We start from the raw sequence: 24,951 nt of genomic DNA on the forward strand, positions 1-24,951 counted from the left end.
GGGCATAGAAATTCAAGAACAAAATGAGGTCTTCGCTGTGAAGCAACTCACACATTATGCTTATGGCTCCCTGGCTTTATTCCCGGGTTTTATTTAAACTTTCTTAGCCTATATTAATACTGAAATAGGCCTACTGTTGCATGCTGATCATGAAAACCCTTTCTTTAATTTTTTTGCCATATGCAGGAACCGGCAGCCGCAACACAGCCAGAGCCGCCATGGCACAGTGCGGCATGTCCCTGGGCATGTCAACACCATCACCGACACTGCCACATCGCAGATGTAAGTGTGTTGTTAAGAGCTGTTAAGATTTAAAAGGGCATTTCCTGATCCACAGCCTCATCCCCCCACTTTCCTGAAAAAAAAAGTGGGGAATGAGGCTGTGATCAGGAAATGCCCTTCTAAAGTCACAATAATTATTCTCAAATCATGGAACTATTCGCTGTCGTAGTCCGGGGTCGTAGTGCACGTTAGAATATGACCGTTGCTAGGTCAACTGGATAACGCTTTCTTTGTTACGAACCACTGATCGAAATGATCACAACACTAACCTGATGGCATATCAAAATTCGAAACAGGTGTATGAGCTCAGGCTTGGAGCAGTAACCAATGGTTACTAACGTGCACTACGACGGCGAATATCTCAAGAGCTTCAAAGTAATTTCCCCGGGGTAATTTCATACAGTCATCATCATGGGAAAGCATGATGCATGCCCGGGATCATACTGCCCGTGTACGGATACGGTAGGCTTGCTCAATAATACCATACTTTTATTTTATTCATGCAGATCATCCAGCATCAGCACCAGCACCAGCGTGCAGAACCAACATAGGTATGTATTTAAATAGGCCCTACTTGAAGACTTTAAGCGTTCTTTTATTGGAGTAAAAAGCCGGCTTAGGCCTATATCCGCTTTAGGGATTAGGCCTAAAGATTGCCAGTATTGTAAACAATGCTGTCCTCCGGTAATTTGGCCGCGAATACCGGCTACATTTCCCCCGCTATTTCGCCAGCCCGCGGAATATCATAAAATTGTTAGTAGCCTATTCCAAAATGTAATGCACATAACATGCACTCCCGCCTGGGACAGGGAGATGTACACGTAGCGACACTCAATAATAGGAATAAGCCGAAATTGATATGATGGAATAGCGCATGTGGTGGAACTATGTCATGGTATCGACTTCATATCAGGAATGACCAATCGTAGAATATACAAACAACGGGTTAGCCGACAACAGTAACAAACAGGTGTCACAAATCATAACTATAATAATGTTTTGGACCTACTGTTTCTTATTCTCATATCTGCAGCACGCAAGTTCAATGCTCAAGTACCGGTACCGGTAGCAAGCCCGGCGGCCAAATTGGCAGGATTTGCCGATATTGTCGGTAAGTTATAAATGTGTTTATGAGTACATGTATAGCCATTTGGGTGACCTTTTGAGGGCCTTCTGTGCGACATGCTTGAATTGAAGATGATAGCAAAAAAAATGAGAAGTACCTTCACTTTGAGTAAAAGACGCAGGCCATTCTCATACGTTCTTAATATTTTAGAGGCCTTCCGGGGGTATTCAATTAACGACATTAATACCCCCGGAAGGCCTCTAATGTGAAATCGGCGTAGGCCTACCTTTGCCCACCAGCGTACAAAACTTGAACTTGAACTTGAACTAGGGGTCTATCGGTGTAGAAATTTCAGAAAAAGGGGCCGGGTCATTCGGTGTTGACAATGTCAAAAATGTGGTGATTTTGTATGGCATATGGGAACGCACAAAATTTCACATCCTTAACAATACATAATAGCTTTTAAGTTTAACCGAATTTTACAGTACCAAATACACAACTCATTCATTTTGCTAAAAATGCGCGCAAAACGTGCCGATATTTCAATTTTAAGCCCTAAGTGTAGGCTACTGAAATAAACGGGGTCATTGGGTTTAGGATTTGCCAAAAATACCAAGTTCTTTCATGCGCACATGATGTATGTCAATATCTGGGAGTGCCCCGGGAAAATACCACCACTGCAATTCCGGCATATCAACATGCGTCCTATTTAAAACACGCGTTGGGCCAAAAACGCATGGTCCACTCAACAGTTATTTAACACTGTTTAACACAATTCTCTCTGTCGCACACAGCACTCATGCAAGACGAAGCCCGGGAAGAAACAACAGAAGAGCCACTGGACAAAGATGATGAAGAAGAGGAGGAAGAAGAAGCGGAGGAAGAAGAGGAAGAAGATGAGGAAGAAGAAGAGGAAGAAGATGAGGAAGAAGAAGAGGAAGAAGAAGAGGAAGAAGATGAGGAAGAAGAAGAGGAAGAAGAAGAGGAGGAAGATGAAGAAAAAGTACAATCATGTAAAAAACGAAGAAGAATCAGCATTCTCTATTAGATTATAATAAATAAAAAAACAAATTAGAACTTTTAATCCTTTATGCTCATATTAGTGTTTATTTCCGACTTGACTGAGTATATTCTCCTTGGACTTAATCACGTTCCTCTTGGTAAAGAGGGTCAGGTTCACATACATTAAATTTTACCTTTCCAATGATTCTACCTGTTCAGTTATTTCTCCTGTTTTAGTGAACGCTCCCTTCTACTCATCTGGCGGGGACCCGCGCGAAGCGCGGGTATCCCGCTAGTCTTACTATAAATAGGGAAATGTTGTATCTATCTATCTATCTATCTATGTATCTATGTATGCCTATAAAGGCTCCGTCAGTTTCGATCCAAATGTCGCCAAATTCATACGGGAGATCGATGAATATACGGGAACGTGTTTAAACTTTATTTGGTTGAAAACGGTCAAGAATTGGCCTCAAAATCAGTGAAAATGTGGTACGTTGCTATGCTGGGTAAACAAAAAAAGGAGTCAGTTGTCAAGCTAGCCCGTGCGCGTCGTACGGGCGTATCTAATGCCAAGCCGCTCGCGTAGCACAGCGATAGCCCGCGGGTAACGCAGCACTACGCCATGTCGCGCGTAAACGACGCAGAGTCGCGCAATGAATGATAATACGGGTGAACGACCGACCGTAGGCGTAATAAATACGGGGAAAAGATGTGTGTTAAAAAGTACAAACAACATGAAGAGGTAGGCCTACTGTAATTAAAAAAGAAAACAAAATGAGGACAAACAGGTAGGCCTACGAGTATGTGGGTTAGCCTATAGTTAGTCACAGTAAGAAAATGAAAACGGGAACAAAATAGGCTAAAGAAGGAAAGAATAATAAAATCTAATAAAATTAGATGATTTAAATAAAAAAAGCTATTAAACTGAGGACAGAACAAAATAAATAACATGAAAACGGGAAATCACAAGCTAAGCAGCAAATAAAAAATGAAATCAACAGGGAAATGTAAGAAAGGACAGATTTAGAAAATAATGGGAACGGGATTGAGTAAATAAAAAACATGGTAACGGAAATTTGCAAGCTTAGCAGCAAAATGTTTTTAAAAATGGAACAAAATTGGCCCATGTAGAAGAAACTAAAAAGAAAGAAAGAAGCTAAAATGGAAACTTAGGCTTAACGAGGGTCAGACTCAGATAAATGAAATTTACCTTTTCAATGATTCTACCTGTTCAGTAATTCCTCCGTTTTAGTGAACGCTCCCATTTACTCACCTAGCGGGGACCCGCGCGTAGCGCGGGTGTCCCGCTAGTCTTACTATAAATAGGGGAATGTTGTATCTATCTATCTATCTATCTATCTATCTATCTATCTATGTATCTATGTATGCCTATAAAGGCTCCGTCAGTTTCGATCCAAATGTCGCCAAATTCATACGGGAGATCGATGAATATACGGGAACGTGTTTAAACTTTATTTGGTTGAAAACGGTCAAGAATTGGCCTCAAAATCAGTGAAAATGTGGTACGTTGCTATGCTGGGTAAACAAAAAGGAGTCAGTTGTCAAGCCAGCCCGTGCGCGTCGTACGGGCGTATCTAATGCCAAGCCGCTCGCGTAGCACAGCGATAGCGCGCGGGTAACGCAGCACTACGCCATGTCGCGCGTAAACGACGCAGAGTCGCGCAATGAATGATAATACGGGTGAACGACCGACCGTAGGCGTAATAAATACGGGGAAAAGATGTGTGTTAAAAAGTACAAACAACATGAAGAGGTAGGCCTACTGTAATTAAAAAAGAAAACAAAATGAGGACAAACAGGTAGGCCTACGAGTATGTGGGTTAGCCTATAGTTAGTCACAGTAAGAAAATGAAAACGGGAACAAAATAGGCTAAAGAAGGAAAGAATAATAAAATCTAATAAAATTAGATGATTTAAATAAAAAAGCTATTAAACTGAGGACAGAACTAAATAAATAACATGAAAACGGGAAATCACAAGCTAAGCAGCAAATAAAAAATGAAATCAACAGGGAAATGTAAGAAAGGACAGATTTAGAAAATAATGGGAACGGGATTGAGTAAATAAAAAACATGGTAACGGAAATTTGCAAGCTTAGCAGCAAAATGTTTTTAAAAAATGGAACAAAATTGGCCCATGTAGAAGAAACTAAAAAGAAAGAAAGAAGCTAAAATGGAAACTTAGGCTTAACGAGGGTCAGACTCAGATAAATGAAATTTACCTTTTCAATGATTCTACCTGTTCTGTAATTCCTCCCGTTTTAGTGAACGCTCCCATTTACTCACCTAGCGGGGACCCGCGCGTAGCGCGGGTGTCCCGCTAGTATTTACTAAAAACCGAAGCCGTGCGTATGAATTTTGGTACTACAGGGTGTCCCAAAAAAAAGAGGCCCCTCCTTGCGCCCTCTTTTTCTCCTATTTCTGAAAAGTTGATTAAATATATTTTGGTATGTAAAGAAACCTTTAATCGTTAGCTTTAATAAACCAAAACAATTATTTCAATCGGCTAACAACTTTTGAAGATATGCCCTTTTGAATAAAAGTACCCGTTTTTCACTCTGTCCACGGATAGCAAACAGAGTAGTTGGGATGGCTCATGCTGTGGAGTGGCCTGTACGATCACCAGACCTCACCAGACCTTTGTGGCAAAATCCAAGATATTCGCAACCGTATTACTGAATGCATTCGCAAGTATCCGGCGCACAAGGATGGTACGCAACGCAATTGATGCAATGAGGATCAGGGCTGAAACCTGTATTCGCCAAGGAGGCAACCAGGTAGAGGGCAGAGCAGCACAGTAAACTCACTTCAGAAGAACTAAAGACAAACCAAACAACCTTTTAGGGCTACCTTTTATCCTAAAAAGAGAAATGACTTATGTTGTAAATAAAAAAAGAAAGCAAGAAACAATAAAGTAAGAAAGTAAGAAACACAATAAAACATAAGGCATAAATAACCAAGAAAAAATAAGTAATTGCAAGTAAAGCAAAAGAAGTCCCATTCGGCATCCATTTTACCCACAAATTAACGACACTATTAACAAAATCCATTGCCCATAAACCCACCGGTAAAGCCCATTCCATAAATAAAGTTATTTTATAAAGTTATCATTGAGGAATGTTTGATATTCATGCATGGTATGTGTACTCCTTTTCAATCTTTGAAGTAGCGAAACCTTCTCCGTGGACAGAGTGAAAAATGGGTACATTTCTTTAAAAGAGCATATCTTCAAAAGTTGTGAGCCGATTGATATAATTGTTTTGGTTTATTAAAGCTAACGACTCAAGGTTTTTTTACATACCAAAATATATTTGATCAACTTTTCAGAAATAGGAGAAAAAGAGGGCGCAATGAGGGGCCTCTTTATTTTGGGACACCCTGTATTACAACAAAAATGTCATATAATGAGAGAAAATATACCATTTTGAAGCATCAAACCCTAAAAAGTACTTTTTTGGCTATATTACTTGATCAATTTCAGCGATTTTAAAGCAGATGCAAACAAATAGTTATTTGTCGTATTTCCATGTATCACCCAGGCCTATTAGTGGATATAACCTTTAGGGCCAATTCATGACCTAATCATATCTCTGATTCAGAAAGAATGCTTTGCTGTCCGCTTGTATTTCCTCTTATCTTGACTAGAAGGCTTTTTAATTTTGATGTTTGTAATTTTGTCATATTTTCCTGACTGAATGTGAGCTACTAGCGTCAATGCTTCAATGACGTTTAAGGTAAGATATGTATATTATACGGGCAAAGACTACTGCACTGAAAATTCAGCAACTCAAGGCAGGTAGTTATTGATTTATTGATCAAATATTGGTTTCCCTCATTTTTGACTGTAACTCCACAACTGTTGTCTGTGCTGAAATAAAATTCTCATTGCAGTAGTTGTAGTCCTTGCCCCTATAATATACATATCTTACTTGTCACCAATGCGCAATAATATTTGAGAAAATGCAAAAATGGACACAAAATTGGGCAGGGGTGTACCCCCTTAAAAGGCCTTTATTTATAATATAGCTTGTTTGTACCATTTAAAACTGAGACTCAAATTTAAGAAGTCACTTAATCTTTTCATCAATAGAAATGTATTCAATAATTATTTCATTACGGTTATTTAAGGGGGTACTACACCCATCGCATTTTTTACGGGTTTTTTGCATTTTGTGAAGAAATGAGAAAAAAAATTGGACATAGTGGTATGCAAAATGAAGGGCAAATCTTCTCGTTCTATTGGTGGCATCGGTATCAATGTAGCTTACATGCTTTTGAAGGTAGAAGCCAAAAGGTGGTACATCACTGATGTTTTAAATTCACTTCATTTTGGAAAGCTTGCTATCAACGGATTTCGTTAAAATTTTGGATATGTGTTGCTAACGCATTAGAGAAATAATGTTGATATGTAAAATGGGAATAAGTGGTTCCTGATGGCTTCATGAACTTGGTGATTTTCAGTGCTCCACATCTATCAAAAACGAACTGGTTAAAATGCTTCTATTTTCAATGTTGAGCTATACTTTGTATTTTTAACTAGCGACATTATTTCACTGAAACTTAATTAAGCCATAGGTAACAGGTTACCACAACCATACTACAGCAATGTTGAAAAAAATTGCATTTCTCGTCACCTATACCCACCATATTTCGTAAGTGCGTTAAGCTTAAATTTGCGAGTTTGGTAACTATTTTACCTTTTGTTTTCTAACCCATTTCAACTAGGAACTCCAAAATTGATACAGTGATAGCATATTTTAAGCGGAGTCATATCATTTGTAACTTACCTATGATTGTCGCTATCCAAGGCAAAAAAAAAAAATCAAATATTGTGTATATTTCCATAGAGTTCTGCACGATATACGGTAGCCGAATTTTGACACACGACAATTTTGACAAGTGTTCACTCACAATCCATTGCGTTATACGAGTTGCCGAGTTTTGGTATATATATTTAGGTATTTTTAAGATCAAATTCCGGCGTATGGGGCAATCCCAATACGGAGCCATGGAGAAGGAAAAAACAAATTTTAGACAAGCCAAGACGGGCCGGGCCGGGGGCACAGGAATTTGGGAAAATTTGGCAGATCGAAGGGGGGAATTTTTGGCTTTGGAATCACGTCACGGGTAGGCCTATGCCTACAGAATAGAAACGCAGTCAAAATCATGAAAAAATTCCTGCACGTTTATCCGGCACGCTCAGGCCTATAAGGCTTTTGACTAACACACGCGTCGCGTCACGTCACGTCACGTCACGTCACGTCGCGTCACGTCGCGTCACGTCACGTCACGTTGATATCTTCTTAAAAGTTACAAACAAGTCATACGGTTGAGATCCAATTTGACCTTGACCTCTATCAAGCTGGGGGGCATTGGGTGAATGCACCCGAGGTGGGCCACATAACACCCCGCCCAACGAACTGGGTACCGTTGGGTCCCTCAATTCTCTGTTTTCAACTCCTATTTTCCTATTTTATTTTTATTTGATAAAAACTTTCCCGGAAACTTTTTTCCCTTCGCCACTTAGTTTGTATTTCTTTTGCCAATTGAGAATGCTTGACAACCACCTGTATTTACTGCCTTTTTGACAACCCGATCCAATCACCCAAAACAAGCCAGAACTCAACATGACCCTTGTTTGCACCCCAATCAATGTTTCGCTTAGCACATACCATGAACATGCACTAGGAACTTCCATTGAAAAGACCCGATATGAATGCATGGGATACGCGTGGCTATTTTTAAACTGTGGAAAATACCCCGGGCCGTATTCTCGCAAAGGGGCTAACACCCGTCCCAGGACACACCCCGGCCCCGCAGAAAAACCCGCAGACGCCACGAAACAAGAAATGTCTTTAAAAAGACAATGCCTCCAAGATACCAGTGGGCACCTTTTGTTATTAGTTAAGGAGACACTTATAATGTTAGCTTTAAGGTAACGCTATTGGATATAGATTTTTGTCTGATTGAAATATGTGAGTCCATTCTCTCCTGATTACAAGACTGAAAATTTTATTTTAATCGGATATTCGGTTACCAAAATATATGGCCTGTCAAAATGGCGCGAAACCAAGAAGTTGGCAACAAATTTCTTTTATTTTTGATATGCAATGATGTCAGGTAGGCCTTATTTTCTAATTATATATGCAAGAATTGTACAAAGTAGAATGTTCAGATCGGCTACAAAATAAGATATAAAACCCATGAATGCCTTTTTTTATGTTTTTTTCCATTTGCATAATTAATTAGGGCCCTAATCAACTTTTCTAATAAGTGGCCCAAATTAATTATGCAAATTGAAATTTGCCAAAAAACGCAACCGTAATTTTGTAGTAGGTCTACAGTGTGTGTTCTACCCATGTACCATGCCTCAGTAGGCCTACTATAGCTCTTTTAATTGTATCTGAAATCTTTACTTTGCATAATTCATACATGTAATTAGAAAATCATCTGGCAACTGGACTTGTCAAAAATATAGAAAATAAAAAGAAAGTTGTTGCCAATTTTTTGTTTTGGGTTCGCACCATTTTGACAGGCCATATCTCAAGAACCGAATGTAATCTACAGGGCATAAGCTTTAACATATTATTTAAATAGAAAGAAAATCTAAATTTGTGCATTAGCCAATAGGGCCACGGTCACCTAAAGCCATCTTGCAATCTTGCAGATAATTCTGATGTATGAAATAAGACCTTCAAACTTTCAGATATGAAGAGTTCCAGATGCAGGCAGCCGTTTCTGTTTTTAAATGCATATATGCCTAAGTTGTAGGCCCCTATCAAGAGTCATTTCTCGTGGATTTTTTGACTGAAAATTACGATTGTAACGTTTCAGATTTTTTTAATGCTTGTTTATTATATTTTGTATTCAGGACTAAAATAATATTAATATTATTATATTTAGGGGGGTCTTTTTATAGGTCATTACTCTTTTGTATGTGTAATTGAATAAAAAATAAAAAACATTGTTTTGTTTTGTTTCCTTCATTTGTGCTTTGTCTTGCATCGAAAGGGCCAATATCAACACCTTGTTTGTAAGAAGTATTGTGTTGGGAAAGATGATTCTTGCATTTTATTTTTGATTTTTATCTTAACAAACAAAAAGCAAATTTCTCAGTCAAAGTCTTGAAACGGTCATGGGTATGCATGCAAAAATATTGCAACAGTACTCAGTAGAACATAAAACACAACCACGCATGGGAATTGGGGAAGCAAATACTTTAAAACGAATTATTCCGAATTATATCAACGCAATAAAATTGCAATACTTTAGTACATGTATTTGAACAGCAATGCCCGGGCAGCAATGAAGCCGGCCATAGGCGCGACTAGGCGTATCATACCATACATTGCAGTTCAAATGCATCGGATCATGATTGTGGCCTAGTCGAGCCTAGCATGCATGCCAGTCGGTCTGCTGACTCGCCGTGGCACAAAAATACCTCCAATTTTGCACAAAACAATCCATGATGTCAAATTATCACATCCAAAGTGTCGCCATGAACGTCAGCTTCAACTTCTCCAGCCAAAGTTTTTGCATTAATAATCAGGTTTCATGTAATCATGAAATTAAACCTTGTTTGAGGTGTATTCCCATTGCCACAGCATAACGGTTTTCCAACTTGTCTTGAACGATAAAGCTGCTGATCACACCGAAGGCATTGAGGTGGTGTGGCTGCTGATGAGCGCTGAGGTTACAACCTATAATTAAAGACCGAATTAAAAAAGACTAGTTTGCGTCTGACGTCATGACAAAGGCGCGCCGTGATTGGTTGCTGACCTGCGCAGTATGGCATTTTGGTCTGGTTTACAGGACGGCATACGCAAGCTAGTCTTTTTAATTCGGTCTTCAATTATACAACATATGAGTTTGAAAATATTCTAATGCATAATTCATTAACTTGATAGACCCACGCCATTGGCGCCACGTGCTAGGCGTTTCTAGAATCCCTATAGAATAAGATTAATTTTAATGCTAATTTATTGCACATGCTGAGGAAGCGTGATTACCTTTTTGAACATTCGGAAATGGCGATAGGCGAATTTATGTATGGCGCAAAGAGGTGGGGGATATATATTGGGCTCTCGATATTGGGCGGAAATTAGAGTACTTGTCAGAATATAAATTTGTACAATCGGCCTACATGCCGCGCAATGTGCGGCATTTTAGGTGTAAATTTCAAAGCATACTACCTCCTGCGGAGGCAGAAAAATGAACAACACAACCGCGCAATAACATGACCCAGCCCACCCCACTTGACATGGCCAAAGAGCCTCCCAGGCCTAAGGTTGACCCGTCTTCAAGAATACGACCTCAGAGTTTTCAATGGAAAATTCCATACAGCTGTGTTTGTTTTACTTGGTCACGTTGTTGCACACGTGTTTTCCATGGCCTGCTCTATTGCATATGATACACACATGCTGATATCGACAGCGAACGAACTTGCACCCGCTGGGCCTGTTGAAATCAAAACAAATCTTTGCCGGGGGTCCACTCTTGCAGTAGATGGGGGCACTTGGGGTTCTTTTTAGACGGTATTGGGAGCCTCCGTGAGGGTAATTTGTGGAGTTTCCTGGGCCTGATTGAGTGGGATTTTTGAACCCAGAGAACCCATTAAATGGGGTCGGATTTGACATGAACATTACTGCAAGAGTGGACCCCCCGGCAAAGATTTGTTTTGATTTCAACAGGCCCAGCGGGTGCAAGTTCGTTCGCTCATGAAGATATCAACGTGACGTGACGTGACGCGACGTGACGCGACGCGACGTGACGTGACGTGACGTGACGTGACGTGACGCGACGCGTGTGTTAGTCAAAAGCCGGCCTATAACGTAGGCCCTACGCTCGAATTTAGACATTCCCATCTATACAATTTTAAAGGCCTATCCAGTGATCCCAGCAAAGTGTGAAAAATTAAAATTGTTTATAAATGTCTAAAAGTGAAGGATAAGTCATTTAAATTGTCATTTAATATTTTTGAAATGTATTTGGCATAGGATCCTAACAGCAGTAGGCCAATTGACAAAGTTGAAGCCCGATATAATGTAGGTGGCCTATCATAGGCTTATCCCGGCTAGTAATCAGATTCGTGTAAAATGTCTGATGATTTTTTCCCGGGATGAGATTTTGTCTTTAATACTCAGCGTTTGGCTAAACCACTAATAGGCCTACTATAACAACAAACAGGGACAACAAAGGCGATTATAAAGGCCGGGGAAGGGGTAAGATTATAAGAAATTCAGTTGGTAGGCCTACACCATTTGGAAATCCCCCAGTGAGCCCCTTATCATCATTTCATCATCTAATATTTTAATTATATGACTGCCCTGGCTATAACCTTTAACTTTCATTTTTCCGTGTTACCTTTAAAATGTAGGCCTACGCCTATTATTTTGCGGAATTGTAGGCCTATTATACTCGTGCTTTTCACCGCTGATTAAGTTTATATTATCGCAACTCGCCATCTGGGGTGGTGAATTTCTTTCCCCATGCCAACAAATCTTTGTCCTCCCCACTTTGACATGCCAACCCCCCTCTATCGACATAGGCCTACCAAAACATTGTCCCCCTAGGCCTACATGGCAACCGGTATTCAGTTTTAGGCAGGCCGAGAAGGGGCAAGCAAGTTTTGGCACGTAGGCCTATATTATTGCAAAAGCCAAGTATTAATATACTCCTTTAAAATGCCTCTTCTGGCACAAAAGAAATACCGGTAGCAGAGTGATGCCACGTGCACATGTGCATTGACATTGGCCAATATCTATGGGGTGTAATAGGTCTACTATTATTTATTATTCACTTTTTCTACTCACTTTATTAGGGCCTACCATTTAAAATGTCTATAATTGCGGAATTGTTAAAATGTCTTAATTTGCGGAAATAAGCAAATTTCTCATACGTCCAGTGCCGTACATAAGGGGGGCAATGGGGGAAGCTACCCCAACCCCCTGTGGAAAGTCCGCCCCCCCTTTGGATGCGGTCGCCCTGAAGAATTTTACTAGGGTCTTTTTTGTACTTTTGAGCCTATTTTGTTTCGTTAAAGATTTCCCCCTTGAATGAGGGTTTCCCCTTTCACTCCTTTGCCCCCCCCCCTTAAAAAGTCCTAGCTACGCCCATGATCCCCATGACGCCACTTCACGGGAGGGGGGGGCACAACATACATTTCTGGTGGGTATGCTCCTGGGGTATGCTCCCCCAGAATTTAGTAGGGTCCGGGGACTGATCTCCCGGGGGTGCTGACGGCGTACCGGGGTAGGCCTAGGCCTACATGCCGGAAAGGGATCATTTTTGGAGCTGCCAATAAATATAAAAGGTGGTCTTTTGGAGCTGCGAATAGTCAAAATTGGGTCTTTCTTGGCTTTCTGGGTGAATAACGCCTGAAAAAACCCAGACATGTGAAGAATGATCGAGCGATGTAGGTCTTAGAGCTGAAATTGTCAAGTTTCCGTGTTTACGTATGCTTGCGCCTGCGCCTATAGCTCTATTTTGGTCACGGGTCTTTTGGAGCTGCGGAATCCAAAAAATGGAGGGGGGGGTCTTTCCGGGAGAGCATACCCGTATGGTCTTTTGTGTTAAGTTCCAACGCTTAAAATTCAATTTTAATAACACGACGGTCACAATCTTGATTTTATCAGGGATTTTACCAAGAGAAGGTGCTAGGCATACATGCTCATGTTTGAATCTGGCAACTTTGAACTTATGCGGTAGTCTTGTAGCCGTCCGGCCCTGTTCAGTTTTATACACGCATTTGAATAGGAATTGTTTTGCGCACTTACCTAATGTTTATGGAGCACATTTTCTTCATTAGTTTGTCAAGTTGATGTCAAATGTTCTATTCTATATTATTTGGCAATAGTGTTTTTTTTGCCTATAGTATGTCCAAACATGGTCCAATGTTGTAATTTGTTGTTTTTGATCGCAAAGGTCGGATATTTTTATTCCCGATTTAACTGTGCACCCGCCGGAGGGCTTCGCAAGGGTGCAGAATTCGGCGAAAGTTTGACGGTAATTTTGCCTTTTTTGACACTAAAACGCATTCGATCCTTAATTTTATTTCAACAAAATTTTTGATTAGGTAGCATATTAATGAGGCGGCTACAATTTTTTTACCAAATCTTAAAGAATTATTCTCAAATGTCTGACCTGTGTATTTCCTATTGGTAATACAAATTGACGTGTCAGCCCTAAACATACATAGGCAGGTCGTATTTTGGACTGGTAGCAAGTCTAACACTGTATTGTGAATATCGATGAATGTTAGAAACGGCAGAAACCGGTTGTGACGGAGACTACGTGGTAGCGTCCTTATCAACCAATCAACTTTAAGACAAATAGGTGAAAAAGCACACTTTCACGATTTTTTCTCATAATTTTTTTTATTTCACATGATCAGTGCATATATCGCCTAGCTTGAAATGATAAAATATTTTTTTAGACCAATCAAACCAATATATGGGTGTAGTACGCCCTTAAGCACGCGAAATTTGTCTTTTTTTGCCATAAATTCCCCTTAAAAAATAAACATTTTTTCAAAAACTTGGTACTTTTAAAAAGCCAGAACTTCTTTAGAAGTGGAGACCCCAATTTTTTGAAACTATATATCTGTCAGCAAGGGTTCACTCTAGCTATGCCACCATACACTTACAAAATATCAACCTCTTCTTTACATTTACACCCCTTCAATGTTGGGGTAAAATGACACTTACAATTTTTGCCCAAAAATGTGTTTTTTCTACTTAAAATTAAAGGATCTTTTATCTTCTTCATTTGCAAGGACTACCAAAGCATGCCCCTATCTGAAGAAAAAAAATAAAAAAATATATCACATCTTATTTATTTGTGGCATTCGACCAAACTTTGTAAATTTTGGTCATTTTCGACTCAAATTTGTTTTGTCCGTTACCATGCCAACAGGCCAAATGCAACTTTTTAAATGTCATTTTAAAATGTCCCCCTAAACCCTTTCCATGCTAAAAGAATCAAGGATTTCTATTTTTTTGAGTTTGTCCACATATTTAAAATTTTGCTTGACGATAACAGACCCCCAGTCTTAAAAATGTAATGCTTTTTAAACATATGGCTTTTTTTTTATATATATTAGTAAATTGTGATTTACGTATATCAATATCATGAGAAATATTATGCCTAAAGATAAATAAAAAATTTGAGCTTAGAATTTCATAGTTATCAATCGGATACGAGCATATAAACCGTGTTAAGTCCACAAACTCACATATTCAGTTGGATCAAATATTACAAAGCAAACGTGTAGTAACAAATATGTGGGATTTGTTTCCGAAATGAGAACAATTAGTCTGCATATTGTTATGCAGCATTGTTATGGTAAATAATAGTACAACTCAATGTTGCTAATGTCAAACTTGTCACACAAGTAAATGAGAGCATGATATAGTGTCCGCTTCATTTATTTACGTCATAGCCCGCTGCCTTAAAAATAAATTCGCTTCAAAGGGGGGGAAGAACACGTACGAGCCCGAATTTACCCACACAATTTCTCTTTTTTATCAGGAGAAATACGCATAAAAAATTGCAACGAGTGTCAACTTGTAATGTAATAATTATTCTCTTCGAATAGAGATAAATTTGTTTTTGCAATAGACCTGACCTTTAAACATGGAACACTTAGAACAAATAGCCATTAGAACAGCACCTCAATCCCCCCAGTTGTGGTGGTATCGCTACGTCGATGACACGCACACGAAACTCAAGAAGGAGTACGCTGAGGAATTTACAGACCATCTGAATTCATTGGACCCGGACATTAAATTCACCACTCAAGGAGAGGAGGACAGAACACTAGCGTTCCTGGACACTTCCACCATTATCCAAGCTAACGGCAGCTTCGAGATTATTAGTATTAGGTGAAGCGGAGGTTTGGTACGGGAAATTATCGTGCGCGAAGTGTCATACTGGGTGAAGCCGAAGGCTGAACCCAGTATGACACTGAGCGAATTTATCATACCACTAAGTCATTCTAAATATTGAAATAATTACGTTTTTAAACATATTAATTGCTGCTAAATAGGAAAAACATTACAAAAAATAGATGACTGTTTCGCGTATTACAGATTGCGTGCATTTTACGCGCCCGGTTTACGCGAATCGCCTTTATACGCGTACCTCGCCGTACACGCGTATCGGCCTTGCAAAATACGCTCTCACACACTAGATACAGACCGTTTTCTCAGACGTCACCAATCAATCGATATTGGGGTCCAGCATTCGAGTCATCAGCACCCAAACGCAAATAGCGCGCCGGCGCGCGCGATCAATTTTGCGCCACGCTAGGCGTCCTGCGCGGGATTACCAGCTCGCAGTACGCGTTTAGTTCGGCACGGTGTAAAAAGTAAACAAAAATGTGAACCAAAACAAAGATTGATTTTCAAATAGCATCACTGTTTTTCCGTGATCTTTTGTATTTTGTAGTATCAAAACAAGCTGAAACAAAGGTAACCAGTTTACAGTTCTCGTTTAAACAATTATTTTATGGAAGCTGAAGTGAAAGATGACAAAACAGAGGAGAAAATACGCAGTATTTGGTGTTTTCACAACGTGGGCACGTGGGAAACGCACGTGTTGTTTGTTTACATCGAGACCCCAATATCGATTAGGTGACGTCATCAGAAAAAGGTCTATAAAGCGTAAAATACGCACTCACTGACTAGATACGAAAATATATCAGGTTAGCGGTGTTCTTTGATGTTTCCCTTAGTGGTATGATAAATAAATATATCGCAAGCCAACCCATACAAACCCTCCGCGCCGTCAGCGTAAATATAAGTAACCTCCTCGAGCGCCGTGTTGGGCGTCGAGCAAATTACGATAGCGCCGGTCGCCGTATTTGGATTGCGCGCTACCATATTTGCACAGATTGTGATTCGCACTTTTGTTATTGGTCATCCTGTTTTAGCCTGATCAATTTTGGAAAGGCAAAACGTAAAAATTGTTTATTTTTTGAGGAAAATTGTGTGTTATTTTGTAAAGTGAAGAGATGAAAGTGACGGTTTCACACAATGACCTCAAAATAGATGGTGCGCAGTTATTATTGTCTAATATGTCGGGCATTGTGAAAACTGGAGTATCCCTCGGTTCCAAAGGCAACATGTTTAGATTTAACCGATGCGCAGTTATTAATCTCTAATTCATAACCTCATTAATAAACGCGATGCGTGCGATCCAATTATAGATAGATAGATAGATATCAAAAGTTATTTGGAGGGCATTGTGAAAAATCTAAACATTTTGCTTTGGACCTCGGAATATCCCCGGGGCGTATGCCCGACATATAACCGATGCAAAGTTACTAACCGAATTCATAACCGTCATTTTTAACTCATCACTCAACCAAATCTCAAGATTTTATTCTCCGAAATTTGTTGAAATAAACGATTTTTATCAAAACGTATATATTTCGCCCTTCAAAAACTCGAACAGGCTAAAACGGACTTACCAATTACAGCACTGCGCAATCACACTATGTGCAAATATGGTTGTTGCGTGCGCGTGAAGTGTTCCGGCGCAACAGATGCGCACACGCGGAAGTCATTGTACCGCGTAAGCATACGCGGAGGTCATTGATGGATATCAGTAACCTCCGCGCCGGTACATCGCGGTGTGCGTAAATCATCTAACGACCAATTTGATTGGGACGCACATATGGCGTGATACGCGGAGGTTATGAATTACATTTAGTTATTTGTGAAAACGCGAACGCAAATCGAGGTCATTAATATCTCACAATTGACCGCAAAATGCGTAATTGTTCCAATGTCGTACACAATTGACCGGCGTTTGCGTGTTGTTGTGCGTCGAACGAACTGCGCGCTCGCTGGCTGCCGTATTTGGATTGCGCGCTACCATATTTGCACAGATTGTGATACGCACTTTTGTTATTGGTCGTCCTGTTTTAGCCTGATCGATTTTTGAAAAGGAAAGATGTATCTATTTTTATAAACTTTTGAGCAAAATTGTGTGTTATTTTGTAAGGTGAAGAGTTTAAAGTGACGAAAGAATGAGGTTAATAACTTTGCATCGGTAATATCGGGCATTGTGAAAATCTAAACATTTTGCTTTGGATCTCGGAGATATTCCTCGGTTCCAAAGACAAAATGTTTAGATTTTTCACAATGACCTCCAAATAACCGATGCGCAGTTATTAACCTCTAATTCATAACCTCATTAATATACGCAGCAAGTGCGATCCAATCAAAAGATGTTGATTGCTTGACCACGCACTAATTGCGCAGTCATTAATAACTCACAATGACTTCTAACGTGCTACAATAACTTCGCGTGCGTCTATGCGCTAAGCGTTATGACAACGCACACGCCTACATGATGCCGTCGCGCTTCTGTGATTGGTAGCTCTTGTTGTCGGCTTCATTGTTAAATTCGCCTGGCCGATTTCTTTGTATGGTAGGTAATAACAATGATTAAAACTGGTTATATTTAACAGCGTTTTATGACATAAAATAACAAAAAATGCCATTTTGATTTGTTCAAATAATAAGATACGACGGTAATGAATGACAATAATTACTTTGCACCATCTATTTTGAGTTCATTGTGTGAAATTGTCGGGGTTTGTTTTGAGCCTCAGTATTTCAAAAATACCTCGGCCCAAAACAAAACCCTCCGATTTCACACAATGACCTCAAAATAGATGGTGCGTAGTTATTGTTGTCTAATCACTACCATCTATGGTCTAGGTCAAGTGGTATGGATTTTCATTGGAACTGGGTCGTGGTGCAAATAGTCAAATAGTGTGATTTTGCTTTAAACTTTTGATCCAAACACAAAGAAATAATTCCTACCTCGGAATTTTCAGATGGTACTCCATCTTTCATCAGCGAGTGAGTGACTGTATCAGGTCGCGATTTTCTTGACCTTTGACCTGAAAGACTCCTGAAAGTTTGAACCGGCCCCGTCTTTGTTGAGAGTCAAATAGTGCATTACATTGATTCAGTATCAGCTAGCATCCTGCTGCAAATAAACCTAGCATGGTTTGGGAATTTCACATGCACTTACTTGGGCTAGATATTCCTCTCTCATAGATACAGCTATATAAATTGACAGTGTTTTTGTCCAATACACCTCTGGGTGCAATTGGAATTATTAAATCAATGCAATTAGTGCTTCTCATACGCAGTAAACTGCGAAAACATGATAACAACTTACCTATCTCGTATTCTACTCGAAATCCCGATCGCACAATAGAAACATCAGATCTGAATTGCAGCCATAAATAATTTCTTCTAGACTGCACAGTTTCTCGAACTAAGCTGGTGCCGCAATATCTCATGTTGTCGCTTATTTTGGTCTCTAGTATCTGTGAAAACGAAAAATGTTGCTTCTTGATAACAGACAATATAATGGTCTGGGATAGAAAATGGACCTTTTCTGATTTCATTATTTCAGAAATTTAAGTCTAGCATATAAAACTATACATTTTGGAAAGTAAATGAGTCAATAATGGTCAATAAAAAAATACACCTCCCCCCCCGCCAAAAAAACACAAAACAAACAGTTTCGAGTGGGGAGCTACCGCTCCCTCGGAAAAACACCTCAGCCCAAAACAAAACCCTCCGATTTCACACAAAGACCTCAAAATAGATGGTGCGCAGTTATTATTATCTTGAAATTAATATTATTAAACAAAACGACAATGAGAAATACAATACGCAACTTAAAAAACTGTACAAGGAACCGATGACCTCCCAAATACAACATGGATGCTTTTGGCAGCCATGTTGCAAAAGAGGGTCATCGGTTCCTTGTATAGTTTTGTAATTTGCTTAGTTGTATTTGTCATGCTAGAAAAAATATAATTAGACACCAAAATTACCAAAATCAGACGTTGTTAACTATGGTCAGAATTCAAAAAGGTTGTTGACCTTTGAACATTTTTCGTCATAGCGCCCTCTTGAAAGGTCTGACACATAACAAACTATACATTTTTTGAATCCTCATGACCATACGAGTAATTTGATTTATTACTTGACATAATTGGAGCATTCTGAAAATTTGACCCACATGTGACCTTGATTGACGCCTCCCCGGAATTCCCGGAAGTTTCAGGAGGTGAGCCCAATCTAAATTTATTCAGAATCAATCAAAGATCCCAAAATGACTCTCAAACTTTTGTTCTATGATTTAGTCACGGACTCTATTTTTTCATAGAATACATAAGAAATAGATAATTAAATAGAATAAATAAGAAATTGAATATTTTGAAAAGTGACGAAAATAATCGTCATAAATTTCCTAATTGTCTAATAGCATACACAAGAAATAGATAATTCAATAGAATATATAAGAAATAAGTAATTCAATAGACACATAAGAAATAGTTAATTCAATAGAATACATGAGAAATTGAAGTGATGAAGACGATCCTCATACATTTCCTAATATTTTAATAGAATACAAAAGAATTATGTAATTCAACAGAATACAAAAGAAATAGGTAATTCAATAGAATAAAAAAGAAATAGGTAACTAGAAGGCTATATATTTGTACACAAATACAATTATACCCGCATGTTATCTGTGTACCCAAACTTACAGTCCTTATTTGCTGAGGACTTAAAATAAAGAAATTATAAAGAAAATGTGTAAAAAGTGGAAGTCCAAAAAGTCCCAGGGGAGTCGTCTCTCTTACTCTTCATAGGTTGCTGTTGTCAGTATCTCGTACTCACAGTGAGGCTATGCAATATGATTAGGGGGAAACTATTCCAGAGGGAGTATGCAAATTAAATGGAACAGCCATTTCAGAGGGAGTATGTAAATTATACGGAACAGCCTTTTTGGGGCCATTTCAGAGGGAGTATGTAAATTAAATGGAACAGCCAATGGGTATGTAATTTAACTGTAACAGCATTAACGCTTCACGCTGGTATTTCCAATTATGATTTAATACGATTTGTCTGTTTAGTCCTACGTGTGTGGGGTGGAGGGGTGTGTGTTAGTAACAATATAATTCTCAGGTGCTATCTCTGTGCATATTCTGAGCCCGGAAGCTGCTTTCTTTGATGAGAAACGGCCCGCCCTTTGTTTTAACATTTGGGGCCCTGGGGCCCATAATATTTGACTTATGAGGCTCATGTACATAATTATGTTGAAGTATAATTCTCTAGTGCTATCAGTAGACTCAAGCTGGCCACTGTAGCTACTTTATTTACTGAGTAACGGCCGGCCCTATATTGTACCTATATGTACATATGGGGCTCATATGTACATATAACAATGTAATTCTCAGGTGCAATCTGTGTACAAACTCTGAGCCATAAAGCTACTTTATATGATGAGAAACGGCCGGCCCTTTGTTTTAACATTTGGGGCCCTAGGGCCTAATATATAGGACTTATGGGGCTCACGCACATATGTTAAAGTATCAGTAGACTCAAGCTGGGCATTGTAGCTGCTTTATTTACTGGTTAACGGCCGGCCCTATGTTTTAGCGTTTGGGGCCCTGGGGCCCATATTATGTGACACATGGGGTTCATATATACATATAACAATATAATGCTGAAGACCTATTAGTGTACCAAATCTAAACCCTGTAGCTCCTTTATTTGCTGAGAAACGACCGGCCCTTTACAGGCAATTTACAACTTAGGGCCACATATGAGCTCTAGTGGCCTTGTAGTTTTATAGCTAGCCTTGTCAATATGTTGTCCCTTATTTTAACATTTGGGGCCCTGGGGCCCATAATATATGACATGTGAGGCTCATGTATACATGTTTATATAGAGTACCCCTGGATCTATCAGTGTACCAACTCAGGGCCCCGAGGCTGCTTCATTTAATGAGAAACAGCATGCTTTGTATTTTTACATTTGGGCCCCTGGGGCCTGTGACCTTTGACCTCTGGTCAAAGTGTACCACATATGGGCTCTGGGGCCCTTGTAGTTTTAGCGCTAGCTCTGTCAATCTGTTGCCCCTTATTTTAACATTTGGGGCCCTGGGGCCCATACTATATGACATGTGGGGCTCATGTATACTTGTATATATAGAGTACCCCTGGGGCTATCAGTGTACCAACTCAGGGCCCTGAGGCTGCTTCATTTGATGAGCAACAGCATGCTTTGTATTTTTACATTTGGACCCCTGGGGCCCGTGACCTTTGACCTCTGGGGCCAAGATGGGCAAAGGATAAATCTACGGGGTAGGGCCCATAAGTGTACTACATATGGGCCCTGTGGCCATTGTAGTTTTAGCGCTAGCCTTGACAGAATGTTGTGTTTGATGGAGGAGGAAGAGGAGGAGGAGAAGGAGAAGAAACTAGAAGGCTATATATTTGTACACAAATACGGCTATACCCGCATGTTATCGGTTTACACAAACTTACAGTCCTTGCTGATGACTAATTGTCAGTCTCTCTAATTCACAGTGAAGCTATGCAATTTGATAGATTGAAATTCACAATATGCAATTTGATTAGGAGAAAGCTATTCCAGAGGGAGTATGTAAATTAAATCGAACAGCCATTTCAGAGGGAGTATGTAAATTAAATAGAACAGCTATTTTGGGATCATTTCAGAGGGAGTATGTAAATTAAATGGAACAGCCAAAGGTATGTAAATTGAATGGAACAGCCTTAACGCTTCACACATGGTATTTCCAATTATCATCATCTATAATTATTATAGGCCTAATACGCTATTGAAATTCACAATATGCAATTTGATTAGGAGAAAGCTATTCCAGAGGGAGTATGTAAATTAAATGGAACAGTCATTTCAGAGGGAGTATGTAAATTAAATAGAACAGCCTATTTTGTGGCCATTTCAGAGGGAGTATGTAAATTAAATAGAACAGCCAATGGGTATGTAATTTAACTGGTACAGCCTTAACGTTTCTGTCATCTATATTATTATAATTACGCTATTGTCTGTGAATGGGGTGGGGTGGGTGTTATTAACAATATAATTCGCAGGTGCAATCTGTGTACAAACTCCGAGCACTGAAGCTGCTTTATTTGATGATAAACGGACGGCCCTTTTTAACATTTGGGGCCCTGGCCCATAATATTTGACTTATGAGGCTGTACACATGTTGAAGTATAATTCTCAAGTGCTATCAGTAGACTCAAGCTGGGCACTGTAGCTGCTTTATTTACTGAGTAACGGCTGGCCCTATGTTTTAGCGTTTGGGGCCCTGGGCCCATACTATGTGACATATGGGGCTCATATGTACATAAAACAATATAATTCTCAGGTGCAGTCTGTGTACAAACTATGAGCTCTGAAGCAGCTTTATTTGATGAAAAATGGCCGGGCCTTTGCTTTAACATTTGGGGCCCCGGGCCCATAATATTTGACTTATGGGGCTCATGTGCATATGTTGAAATATAATTCTCAAGTGCTATCAGCAGACTCAAGCTGGACATTGTAGCTGCTTTCTTTACGGAGTAACGGCTGGCCCTATATTTTAGAGTTTGGGGCCCTGGGGCCCATATTATGTGACACATGGGGTTCATATATACGTATAACAATATAATGCTGAAGACCTATTAGTGTACCAAATCTAAACCCTGTAGCTACTTTATTTGCTGAGAAACGACCGGCCCTTTGTTTTAACATTTGGGCCTCTGGGGCCCCTAGTCTTAAACATCTGGGGCCAAAATGGGCAGAAGACACATTACAACTTAGGGCCCATACATGTGCCACATATGAGCCCTAGTGCCCTTGTAGTTTTATAGCTGGGGCCCATAATATATGACATATGGGACTCATGTATACTTGTATATATAGAGTACCCCTGGAGCTATCAGTGTACCAACTCAGGGCCCTGAGGCTGCTTCATTTGATGAGAAACAGCATGCTTTGTATTTTTACATTTGGGCCCCTGGGGCCCGTGACCTTTGACCTCTGGAGCCAAGATGTGCAAAGGATAAATCTTCGGGGTAGGGCCCATAAGTGTATCACATATGGGCCCTGGGGCCCTTATAGTTTTAGCACTAGCCTTGTCAATCTGTTGCCCCTTTTTTAACATTTGGGGCCCGGGGCCCATAATATATGACATATGGGGCTCATGTATACTTGTATATATAGAGTACCCCTGGGGCTATCAGTGTACCAACTCAGTGCCATGAGGCTGCTTCATTTGATGAGAAACGGCATGCTTTGTATTTTTACATTTGGGCCCCTGGGGCCCGTGACCTTGACCTCTGGGGCCAAGATGGGCAAAGGATAAATCTACGGGGTAGGGCCCATAAGTGTACCACATATGGGCCCTGTGGCCCTTGTAGTTTTAGAGCTAGCCTTGACAGAATGTTGTGTTTGATGGAGGAGGAGAAGAAGGAGAAGAAACCATAGAATGGCAATATACCCGTTCATGCTTCGCATGCGGGTATAACCATAGAATGGCAATATACCCGTTCATGCTTCGCATGCGGGTATAATTCAATAGAATACATAATATTGAAAATTTTGAAAAGTGATTTTTTTTGTATGTCGAGCCATGGAAATAGTAGATGAGACTATTTCCATGGGGGGATCGAAGGGGATCGCCGTAAATAGCTGGTCGGGGAATTTTTGCAGGACAGTCAAGTGTAGCCAACAATCGGGCTAGTAGTGTAGGAGTAGCGGCTGGATATAAGGTCAAGTCAGAATATTGACATTAAAAAAGGTCAAAAATATTTAATTTCTAAAATACAATGCTAAATTTGAAATCCAATAAAAAAAACTTTAAAAATTCTTGAAACGTGTTTTTGAACGTTTCCGTTTTTTACTTTCCTTAATATTGTTCTTAAATCTAAAACGGGGTAAGAGACTTGCACTGACATGGGTTTAAAGGATTATGAAGACCTTGTGGGGTAGGCCAGTTCAAGATATAATTTTGCATTTTAGCTGAGCCAGGGTTGTTCCCGTAAAAGTAGAACAATAAGACACACAAGAATATTAGTTCCTTTTTGAAATTTGTTTTTTAATTCAGTAAACTGAAGAGTTAAATCCGTATCAATAAGCAGAACGTATAATTTATGTTTTCCCCATAATGTTGCACCCATTCTGCAAATTCATGTGCCTCCATAAATACGTTGTTCTGATGACCTCCTTTCCCAAAAGCAATCTTGGCAAACAGCCAACCATCAATAAGACCTGATATTTTTGCATCAAAGGATTTAAGGCACTCATTTTTTTTCAAACCAGAATTTTTATATTCTGTTTTGTTAGGTATTCGTCCGTCTTTTGTAGGCCTATATTCCGTAGTTGTTAAATTCTTAACATTAATTCCTATCTGGCTTACAACCTCATTACATTTGTTTAAGACAAAAAATTCATCTTTTGTATCTTGACGTGATGACATTTTTACTAATTTTACTGGCAAGTAATTTTGCAAATAAATAATCATTACAACATTTATTTAGCAACTAATTTCAAGATCTTCTAGCACGCGGCTAAGCTCACTGTTATTACAAAGTTGTTTGAATAAATATGTATTTCCTGCTCTTAATAATTCAAACATAATTGTGTTGTTTTCCTTTTGGCGAACAACACGCAAATTGTTACAGTCTATGTTAATAGGAAAAACATTTTGTGCGACTTGTGTCATTGT

At 39.5% G+C, this 24,951-nt stretch overlaps 2 protein-coding genes across 2 annotated transcripts in view; one reads left to right on the top strand and one right to left on the bottom strand.

Annotated features, from left to right (window-relative positions):
* The first annotated feature begins 953 nt into the window (after nucleotides 1-953).
* On the top strand, nucleotides 954-2,396 carry LOC140172594 (uncharacterized). The gene is made up of 3 exons (XM_072195733.1): nucleotides 954-966; nucleotides 1,316-1,393; nucleotides 2,143-2,396. Exons 1-3 carry the CDS (start codon nucleotides 954-956, stop codon nucleotides 2,394-2,396), a joined length of 345 nt encoding a protein of 114 aa, XP_072051834.1.
* A 15,302-nt stretch (nucleotides 2,397-17,698) lies between these two features.
* Nucleotides 17,699-24,951, bottom strand: part of LOC140172595 (membrane frizzled-related protein-like) — a 47,673-nt gene continuing 40,420 nt past the window's right edge. The window contains exons 4-5 of the mRNA XM_072195734.1: nucleotides 18,571-18,721; nucleotides 17,699-17,799 (exon numbers count right to left, since the gene is read on the bottom strand). Of these exons, the coding sequence (XP_072051835.1) occupies nucleotides 17,699-17,799; nucleotides 18,571-18,721 (252 nt within the window). The remainder of the gene's footprint in view (nucleotides 17,800-18,570; nucleotides 18,722-24,951) is intronic.

The sequence above is a fragment of the Amphiura filiformis genome, chromosome 16, assembly GCF_039555335.1.
Source record: "Amphiura filiformis chromosome 16, Afil_fr2py, whole genome shotgun sequence".
Lineage (NCBI taxonomy): Eukaryota > Metazoa > Echinodermata > Ophiuroidea > Amphilepidida > Amphiuridae > Amphiura > Amphiura filiformis.